We start from the raw sequence: 11,098 nt of genomic DNA, 5'->3' as shown, positions 1-11,098 counted from the left end.
AATTCTTTTTAAGTGAAAATATTACTGTAGTTTAGCTGATTTATATGTTTTTCGTCGATTAGCCGATTCAACATGTTCATTGATGAATTCAATATTTGTGAGCATTGATGATTATCTAATGGTGTTTGGTGTCGCAGTCATGTAAGCATGACGGTCAGTTTGAATATTTCAGCTAGATTTTAGTGAAATGCCGGAATGCAATGACTGTCAGTAGAAGGCAACCATTTTAAACTGTAAAACGGCAATGTGCTCCAGTTCGAATTGTCTCTGATACATTTGACGGCATTGTTTTGCTAAGGAACATGATACATCAAATAAGTATCACCATGTAGCTCTTTATCAAAAATGAATAATGCCCTTTTAATGGTTTGTGGTGATAACAAATGACGCTTAATCTTAAAAAGGCTATATTTAAACAAAATTTACTGTATAATAAGAGATACATAAATAATCATCTTTATAATCATCACACGATACACAAACCCCATCCCAGTTTACAAAGTTTCATTTAAGTAGCTATTGATTTCATTTCTATAGTGAAGATGTCTCGCTATTTCTGTTGATTTTTTAATTAATCTTTGTTTCGTTGTACAGACCACAATGACATCTCGAGAAGAGTCCCCACCGCCCCCTCCTCCCCCACCCCCTAAAAAGTCGGGAGAGAAGAATCTAACACAGCAGGGCTATCAGCAGCAGCCAGTCCACTATGGTCAGAGTAAGTACATTAATTATCAGGATAAGTAAGTAAGAATTTCATCTTACCATTAGTCAAGGGTTTCTAATCTGCTCCTGTCCTCACAAAGCTATACACTTGGAACCAATGAAAATTAGCCACAGTTTTTGGTCGTTTAATCTGCCAAAGGTTTGTAAGGAGAAGAGTGGATTGAACCCTTAAAGTGGGAAGATAAAGAAATTGGGCCTGCATGTCTTAGCTAGCTAGCTAACTATATGCATGGTGATTATTCTTTTATGAAATTTATCAAATTCATCACCAAATGAAAAGCAAAACAATGTAATAACCTTTTAATCTGATATACTGTAGATTCCTATTTAAACGCGAGGAATTAATTTCCACGTAAAATCGCGAGAGGCAACCCTCCCAGATTTTAAAGTCTCGCTTTCTTTTCTCAGACAGGTTTGAACTATAGGAAATTATAACAACAAATTGGTGATCGCGATTTTATATTCTAGCGATTTGATACAAAACAGAGGAATCGCATAATTAAGTGCTCGCGTAAAATAAGGAATCTACAGTAATGATGTCTGAAATTAACAGATCTTTAATGTCCTCCTTTTTAATGAAGTATAGTTGTTGACATCATTTTCACCATTGTTGCAAACCACTCCCAATTTGTATGAATATCCTCTCCCATCTAGCCTTCCCAAGTTGTATTTTGTTGTCCATTAGAGCGTTGACCAATGCAAGAAAAGCATAGTCGGAGGATAAAGCATAGTTTACTGCTGATGAGGTCAGAGTTCACTATATGCAGAATTTGTAAATGGTTTAATGGTTATCTAACAGATAGAGCATGATATTCAGCTTTAAGAAACAATATGTTCAAGCATAAGAGAGAGCTGTGCAGACTCCATACCGGTACCTTGGATTGTGATGATTAATTTTCTCCTGATTTTAGGTTATTGACCAAAGTCATCATTTTTATCATGACATATCATCATGTTCATCTTTTCACCATGTTTGGAATTTTTAGTCTCTCTTGAACAGCTCAAGTGATGTAGTGAATACACGTATTATATTTATAGGTTACTCCACAGTAGGCAGTTCTTACTACCAACAGACAGCCCCCAAAGCAGCTAGTAATACTACAGGCACCAGTGATCCCAACTCCCAATATGTATATCAACAGACAGCTTACAATCCATATCAAGGTATGCACAATATAATGACAGTACTTCATTGATGCATGATGCTGTAACTATCGTACATGTATTCTGATTATGGTATTTTTTTTTATCAAGGATATTCCACTGCAAGCCAGCAGACAGCAACACCCCAACAAAGCACTACAAATACCCAATACAATTACAGTAATCAAGGTATTTGTTGACAAATTGTAACTACTCTCTCTCTCTCTCTCTCTCTCTCTCTCTCTCTCTCAAATATAATATAATCTCTCTCACTCACTCAAATATACATATTTTAAATAATGTGTCACAGAGTACTATAGTATATGGTCCCATGTACCTAATCCAAGTGACAAATGAACATTAATATTGAACAAAATATTAATCCTTTCAGCTAAGAACAAAGTTGGAATGAATACATACTTTTGCTTTTGTACTCTAGACCCTCAGTAATACTTTCTTCTGCTGTATAGGCACATTTTGCATGTATTTGTCTACTACTGAGATTTCTTTAACCTGCATTTAATAAAAAAATTTGTATTGTTTTGTTAGAATGGACTGGAGGACAAAACCCTGCCCAAGATCAGCAATCCAGCTATGCTACTACTACTACAGCAGATCCTGCGACACAGAGTTATCCCCAGTACAAGGACACTTCTGGCTATTACAACACCAGCCAGAACTACCCTGGCTACACGACTGCAAACCAGTACCCTCCGGGCGTAGGAGGTCAGGCTAATTACGACTCCTACCAGAATGCAGACTACAACTATAACAGCTATTATGGATCTGGATACGATGGTTACTATGGCTATATGAACAATTCACAGGAACAAGGTGTATCATCAACAGGGTGGGATTCTTACGGACAGTCTAATTACACAGGTCAACAAGATGCAAAGACACAGAGTGCTAGCAATGCAAACAACAATCAGCATCCGCAACAGAAGCTTCCTCCCCAGAGAGATCCCCGTCTGGAGAAGAGAGGGGGTGGAGGACAGGCAGCAGGAGCTGGAAGAGGGAGGGACAGCTTTCCGCCCCAGGTCAACAACAGAAGCCAGCCAGAAAAGCCAGGAGACGAACAGGGAAGGAGGACATTTAATGAGATGGGCTCAAGTAGAGGTGGCAGAGGAGGTCAAGGGTCAAATAGGGGAGCATACAGTGGAAGTTACAGAGGTGATAGTTTTGAGTATGGAAAACAGTACGAAGATTCAAGTTACAAGAGAGGGCCACCACCACCACAGATGCCCCCAGTGAATAATAATTTTGATGGTCCTCCAGATAGAAGAGGATATAGTGATAATAGGGGAAGTGCATATGATCAGATGTATCCACATGTGGAGGAAGCTTACGGACCATATCATCATATGGATAAAGGATGGAATAGGAATGAACACTGGAGCAGAGGATGGCCCGACAGCAACCGGGATCCTAGAGGAGGGGATCAGGGAAGAGAGAGAGTCGGGATGAGGGGCAGGGGAGATAGAGGTGGAGGGCCACGAAGGCGTGGTGGAATGGATAGGGGTGGGATGTCAGGTAGAGGCAGGTACAGGGATGATGGAGGTAGTCTACAAAACCAGCCTCCACCTCATTTTCGAGGTGGATCTAGTCATAGGGGGAGGGGAAGAGGAGGGCCAAATCTCACACATAATGACAACAGAGTTGATCGTAACCAAAGATCTTTCACATATAAGAATGACGGTGTTAAAGACATTCAGAGTGATAACAAAGCCATGTCCACAAATAGGAATGATACAAAAGACATAAAGCAAGCAGAAAAACATAAAGTTGAGGTGAAATCTGAAACCAATGAGCAGCCACCTGTGAAAAAGACTTGTAAAGTGGAACACAAGGTGGGAGTAGTAAAGTCCTCATCTTCACCCCCAGCCATTAAAGCAGAGATGGGTACGGAAGTTTTCCCAAAAGTGGAACACAACACTGTTGTAACCGAGTCACTTTCAACAGAAAAACTGGAACAACCTGAGGATGCAGCTGCCATTCTGCCAGACAGCACGTCCAAGGATACCATAACGGGGCCTTCGCCAGCCAAGAAGCGGAGGTCCACGGATGATCTTCCAGTTGACCCTGATGTGGAGAAGGCACTGGAAGAAATGATGAGTCCCTTATTTTGTAAACTGTGCAATCTGACAATCAATCACCCATCCCAAGCCCAGTCTCACTACAATGGCAAACACCACGCCAAGAAAGTCCGGCTGTACAGGCAGTCTGCAGCCCTGGAGGCCACTCTGGCAAAGAAAGCGGCTCAGGGCGACCTTGTGACCACAGTTAACCTTGTCACAGAGGTAAATCCAGTTACAGAGCCAGTTGATGACAAACCAAAGGAAGAAGAAGAAGAAGATAATAAGGCCATGAGTGAGGTACGGTTGTAAAATTTCACCATTTTTTTTTTGGTTTCAAATATCTGTGGTTGAGATCATGTATATTTGGGAGAATGAATGGTGGGTATCTTATTTTTGGTCAATTATATAACTATAATATATTTATTATTTAATAACTTAAGGTGGTATGGAACACATCTCCAAATTATGTCGTACTTCCTATTGAAATAAACAATATAATTTCTTCATTTTTTTTCTTCTCAAAATTGTTACCTAACAGCAAAGCACAATGGGTTAGAGCATCACCTACGAAGCTACATGTATAAGTCATAATTTCGAATCCCACTGGAGCTTTTATAAATTTACCTTTCCCAAAATTTTTGAAATATATTCTTTGGACAAATATTGCAAAGTTTGAAAGTTCTAAATCAGTGAAAGTATTTTGATAATACATGTAATGTATTTTTATCCACATTAGTGTTCCATACCTCCTTCAAGCCTTAATTTAGCTGAAAATTTACATGTCTAATTGAGGTTTTTTTAATTGTCAAGCAAAATGTGCAATAAACATCCGTAGCCTTTAATTCTTTCTTTTGTAAACAAGCTTTTAAGGCTCTTGCCTTGTTTTTTGTTCATTGATTCTGAAAAGAAAATATCATTTCAATCCTGTGAAAAACAAAACGAGATGTGGAAATCACTAAAAACCATTTAACCTCATAATTATTAAATGGCAAGCTCATAATAAATGTATGCATACAATCTTTGTACTGTCTAGTACAAATACCATAAACAAAAAGTTGGAAAAAGCCTTGTTTACAAAACAAAAGTTTTTTTTAAAAGCTGTGTTTCTTGCTCTTATTTACCAATTAGAAATTTAATATCATGTATCATCATAAAAAAATGAAAAGAACTATATATGATGAGAGTTAAATTTGTCCCCCATAATTCGCCATTTTTTAAGTGTTTCGGGTACAATAAAATGTTAACAAAATTTTTAGAAGAGTTGATATAAAATATGTTTTTCATCTATTTATTTGATTTATTTGCACTCACTGGCAGTATATGACGTCAGAAGTGACACCATTTCTATAATTCAATCAAAATCAGCCAAAAATTGACATTTTTCTTATCTATTTACGAATGGGAAATATAGAGCGCATGCTTGAACAAGGAAAATTTTTTTGTCACTTATTAGTCTTGGCTAGATACATCTCTGATTAAAATATTTTATTTGTTCAAGAATGCACTCTGTGTTTTCGGAAGGAAAAACTGCTTGAAAACAAGCTGTTTTACGCTAAAAATGCAAAAATGGCGGGAAAAGGTTGTCTTTACAATGTCGTATTTCTAAATTATGGGCACTTGAACCAAAATGAATATTATGTAAACACATCACATACATATCTGTACTAAGAAAACAAAGAATGATAGTAAAATGATGATGTTCATTTTAGGGGGCCATTTTAGGCCCTTATCATATATAGTCCTTTAAAAATAAATTTTGGAAACTTTCAACTTAAATCATGACATTAAATAACTGAGTCATTACTGAGTCGAACAAATGATAAATATGGGTTTTTAGTTCTTTCCCTAGGTTTAAGTTTGAAGCACTAGAATAAATGCTCTTCATAATATAGATAAGAATATTGATATCAGTCGATGATGTGCTTATGTAAGGCTTGATTTAAATTAATACTGTAGATTGCAAAGAATTAATTTTGCATAAAATCGCGAGAGGAAACCCTCAGAATTTTAAAATCTCACTTTTAATTTTTCAGAAAGTTATGACCTATAAAAAAGTATAACAAAAAATTGCTGATCGCCATTTCATATTCCGCGATTTGATACAAAACAGTAGAGTTGCGGAATTTAGTATTGGCATAAAACAAGGAATTTACAGAAGCATTTAGGATTTAGGTCTTATTTATATATAAAGGCATTCATTTTGTTTCTAACTTGGAGCAAAATTTTTATTTCAGAGTGTTATAGAGAAAATGAAGGATGAAAATGACCGTGTGTACTGCAAGTTGTGTCAAGTTGCTTTCAACTCGCCAAAACAAGCCATTCAACACTACGAAGGCAAAAACCACGCCAAGAAGTTGAAGGCAGCGGGCATTGTCCAGATATCGGACACAGACAAACAACACGTTAAAATGTAAGATACAGGCTGATGTATGGCCATAAGTAAATTACACTTGGATACATATTAAGCTGATTTTCTTCATTGATGTAACTTTTTTAAAATGTCATTTTAAAAGTTCAAATTATTGTCAACCAATGAATATGTCTTAATTGTTAGTATAGTTCGTAGAAAAGACCAATCTGTGGTGTTCCAAAGGAAAACTATTCAACTGTTATTAAATGTTATGAGTTGTTTGTTTTTTTTCAACTGGAAAATATTAGTAAACTTGATCATTTTTGGTGCTTTTAGCATTTGTTTATTGTCAAAATCATTGATGAAGTCTCCCTAGAATTGCTGCATTGTGGCGTCGGCGAATGCTATCACTTTGATACATTTTTATACCATTGTTAAAGGGGAATAACTCTTTCAATTTTATGCAAAAAGGAAAAAATCAGATGGTCATACACTTTTTCACATTTGGCCCCCCAAAAATAGAATTGAATATATGCACTTGCCACCCACATTTTATTTTGATTTTAAAATTATATGTCACTAAACTGACCAATAATATGTGTTGGCCTACTACATTTACAAGAAGATGTAAAATTCAAAAATGTGTTTTGAAGTTATCAGATATTACTGTAGAGTTTCATTGCTTTTGTGTTTCCCTCCACAGAGATGGTGCTGTATTTGAGTGCAAGATGTGCAGTGTTCAGGTGACATGTAACGAACAGTTGCAGTCCCATTTAAATGGAGCCAAACACAAGGGCAAACTAAGGTCTCTGGAGAAAGCAGCCGACACAAATCGAGGCAGATGGGGAGTTAGAGGGAGGGGCAGGGGCAGAGGCCGTGGAGGTAATGGGGAGGGGAGGGTTCTCTTTGATTTGATATTTATTTTTCGTTATTTATATTTCTTCCAATATCTTTGATTTTGACTTTATAGGTGACATTAATATATCAAAATTAATTTCAAGACATTCTAACATTACCGTATCTTTTACTCGACAGTAGTAAATCTGAAATTGAAGAAATTAAATTTTAGTATTTTTTATAACATTTCAGGATACACAGGATTCACGGGAGAGGAGCACAATGTGGTGACCATTCAGACCCAGCAGTCTCGGAAAAGAGGGCGGGACTACTCCAACTTCCGTACCCCGAGTGGGAGTTACTACTGCAGCATCTGTAACGTGACCGTGAACGGAGAGAACCAGTTTGCTCAGCACATGGACAGTCGCAAGCACAAGAGCAAATACGCCAATCACAAGATCTCGGAGGAAGAGCAACAGCAACAGGAAGTGGCTAGCTGAGAACAGGAGGAATCTCTGTGTGTCTGTTCAGACAAGGTGCATTGTGGGAAGAACTGGTACTGTGCACACATTTGTACAAACATTTTCACTACTGATCTACTTTGAATTCCATGTTTCATGTCAACAGGAGAACTCATTGACATTCTGAAAGTGATGGAATCGCCATAATTTCTCCTTGATATGTTGCATACATGTATGTTAAGGCTATCTGAATTGATGAACAACTAGAACTTACTACAAATTTAGTGACATTTATAGCTCCATAGTACATGGAGAAGGTTCAACAAAGTTGAACAGATTTCTGGAACTCTCCCTTGGAGATGTTCTGTTAGACTATAAACAGTACACATTTTAACAGCACATACAGCAAAACTTGTTTATAATGAACCATAGAAAAAACTTTGTTATAGCCGTAATTCATTATATGATTATAGCGAATATGTAAGAAATCTTCTGGCAAATTTGTTATAAAATAACAGTAATGACAGTACTTCAAGTTATAGTAAATAATGATAAAATCAATATTACTGACATTTGCAAAAAAATTCAATATAATCATTTACCTTCAATTTTAAAAAAAAAGAATAGAATAATATTTAAAATTTTGGGTATTTTTTAAATGCATCTGAAAATTGCATATATCTTCAATGGATTTTGTAATAGAAAAAAAAAATTATTATATGAATGATAAAATACTTTTGCCTAAGGGGGTCTTAAAATTACTTCGTTATAGTTGTAAACTCATTGTAGCTGTGTTCATTATATACTGCAAATTTCTATAGGTTTATGTACGAACTTTGCGGGGACATGAATAAGAATTTGTTACAACCGTAAATTTGCTATATCTGTGTTTGTTATATTCGAGTTTTGCTGTATTTGTATTTTCACTACAACTCCACCCAATTTTTTGAACTCTGGTATCATAGAGGAGATGAAACAAAATGTAGCCAGCCAAAAGGGGAATATGTCTCTGGATCAAAAGTAGCATTCTTCGACTTACTGTGCACCTGTTAAATTGTATGCAGAGATATATACATTTTTACTACAAATCCAGTAATGTTTTTGAAACTCAATATTCTATACTGTTACATCAATGTTGAATTTTGACAATGTTCTCTGTTGACAGTCCACTTAGTTTGGCAAATAGAACTGACTTTACCTTAGCCTCAGGTACATGTCCAGTACTAGAAGTTGTTTGTTTGTGATGTCTGCCTACTTAACCTTACTGCTGTATCATACTTTACTATACATACAATTTTTACTAAAAAAAAAAAAAAAAAAAGAAAGGAAGAAATTCAATCCCAATATTTTTCAATTTATAAATTTGTATTATGATTTGCTATAATATTTTTGCATCAATTTATACATGTACTCCTTTTGATGCAATGTACTTGGCTTATTACCTGTATTTCATGCCGACATCATTTATGTTGAAAAAAAAATTATCTGAATGTCACATATATTGGTTGCTACCACCTTTGACTTGTGAATTGACTATTCAATGTTCTTAAAATTTCAAACATTTCAGTGAGAGGATGACAATATTCAGTTTGTGTATGAGATTTCAATTTCATATGTTTAGTATGATAGTACCGGTACATGAACTTGTATGTAAATGAAAATAGATAAACATAATTTTTATTGGCATTCCTTAGTTGGTACCAAGCTATAAAATATATGGTTTATCCTAAGATCCAAATAGATTACATTACTGTTCAAGATTAAGATAGTAAAAAGATGTAGAAGCAATCAAGGTACAGTACAAATGAAGGTTCCGTGTTGGCGTGTTATCCAAAAATTACCAACATGATTCAGTCCCATTACATGCTTTTACACCCTTAACATTGCATTGGTGTTTGGATGCTGGTGCTGAGGCAGAATTGCCCGTTTGTTCCAATTGTGGCAGACCAGAAATACACTGGTGTGGACACCAATGTTTTTTTATTTGTTTTTTCTTTTAATATTATTTTTGTTTGTTTTGTTTTGTTTTTTGCTTTACTATGTGTGTGTGAGAATACACACGCCTATACATATCCACTTTATAAGTTTATACTTGTGCTAGCATTATTGCCCTCGTTGACTGGAATGAAAACCCTCTTTAATTCAGAGGCTTTCCCATAACTGGGTCAATGACCTACTTTTTTAACTTATGGTCCTCTGAGTATAAATTTTAAAAAAATCCTCAAAATTTTATTTTACAATATGCTAAAGACTTTTCTCTTTTAGGGAAATGTTACATGTTATAGATATCACTTTGAAGAATGAAAAATGGTGTCGCTAAATATTAATAAAAAAATTGATGTGTGTCAAATTAACAAAAGTTTGAATCTCTTTTGTCTTTTTTCCCAATTCTTCCTTGCAGTATTTTGAACTTGAAAAGTAGGAACCATCCTCCTTCAAATGTAGGAGCTAAAATCGAGCAAATTTAAGTTACTGCATATTGAATCGTACATCAGTTATGTTACGCAGACTGGAAATGTACACTTATTCTATTTTGGACTTGAGACTTACATGTTTGTATGAATGTATAATAATGTTTATCATTTGAATGGGCATTACAGGTTTGCTTAAACATTTGAGTTGTTAACTGGTTTTTGTTTTTGTATAATTTAACACAGCCATGGCTTTTTGTGCAATGCATGTAAATGTAAATAAGCGTTTCACAAGTTGTGTTTGAACCAGTTTTATAATTAAATACTTTCTTCCAATGGAATTAAATATCACATTTTTGATAAAAGTAAATCTTTGATCAGTCTTATTTTTGGTTGGTGTTTATACCATCGACACAAACCACAACCAATACATACGAGAGCTGTGCAGACTCTGGACCATGACTTGAAATGAGGGTGTATACGTACTTTTGCATAACTCCATTTTAAGCTGTTCTACCCAACAGCCAGAAATGACTCAGTGAGAAGCGTGTGCTATACTTTTGGCATCACCTTCTGATTTAAAGTTTATGAACCTGATCCTATACTGTGTCTGAGTTATCACTGGTCGTAACTTCGAATCTGGGGGATAATAATAATATAATGATAATTTTTATAGCGCCCTATAATAAAAATATCACTCTAAGGCGCTTTACATAAATATGGACATAAAATGGATATGACAAAACATAGAATGCGTAGCTATAAAACAAAGGAAAAGTATTAATATTAGCTGACAAATTACAAAAAAAGAATGAAATCAAAAAAAAGTTTATAAAAATAAGTTTTCAATTGAACACTTAAAGGAAATTCCATATCAGACTTGGAAAGTTTTGTCCAAGACTCGATGTGATATCGATAGAGACGATATCATTTCGATGTGGAAATGTCAACAGTTATAGCTCTTGGGACATTTAACTTTAAGGTGTTTGTACTCTGTGTCGATATCGTATCGATATCGATTTACCAATTCCAACAACTGTAGCTGTAGAGGCATCATACACGTGTAATTTGCAATTTATACACTGTGTCGATATC

At 35.4% G+C, this 11,098-nt stretch overlaps 1 protein-coding gene across 2 annotated transcripts; it reads left to right on the top strand.

Moving 5' to 3' along the window:
* The first annotated feature begins 43 nt into the window (after positions 1-43).
* LOC128189439 (uncharacterized) lies at positions 44-10,368 on the top strand. Of its 2 annotated transcripts, none has more exons than XM_052861049.1 (8): positions 44-141; positions 595-715; positions 1,762-1,887; positions 1,978-2,055; positions 2,416-4,241; positions 6,179-6,354; positions 6,998-7,176; positions 7,384-10,368. In XM_052861049.1, exons 2-8 carry the CDS (start codon positions 601-603, stop codon positions 7,629-7,631), a joined length of 2,748 nt encoding a protein of 915 aa, XP_052717009.1. In that variant the 5' UTR covers positions 44-141; positions 595-600; the 3' UTR covers positions 7,632-10,368. The 2 variants fall into 2 exon arrangements, with proteins under 2 accessions (XP_052717009.1, XP_052717008.1); XM_052861048.1 differs by having other exon boundaries at positions 61-153.
* Positions 10,369-11,098: the final 730 nt, after the last annotated feature.

The sequence above is a fragment of the Crassostrea angulata genome, chromosome 6 (assembly GCF_025612915.1).
Source record: "Crassostrea angulata isolate pt1a10 chromosome 6, ASM2561291v2, whole genome shotgun sequence".
In the NCBI taxonomy this organism is placed as follows: domain Eukaryota; kingdom Metazoa; phylum Mollusca; class Bivalvia; order Ostreida; family Ostreidae; genus Magallana; species Magallana angulata.
Note: the sequence above shows the minus strand (reverse complement) of the source record. Positions and strands in the feature narration are given on the sequence as shown.

What these genes read in the sequence shown, in the direction of transcription:
- LOC128189439 (XM_052861048.1), top strand. An exon ending in ATAATAAGGCCATGAGTGAG is followed by an intron (nt 4,242 to 6,178) that starts GTACGGTTGTAA and finishes TTTTTATTTCAG; the next exon opens with AGTGTTATAGAGAAAATGAA. An exon ending in CAGGGGCAGAGGCCGTGGAG is followed by an intron (nt 7,177 to 7,383) that starts GTAATGGGGAGG and finishes ATAACATTTCAG; the next exon opens with GATACACAGGATTCACGGGA.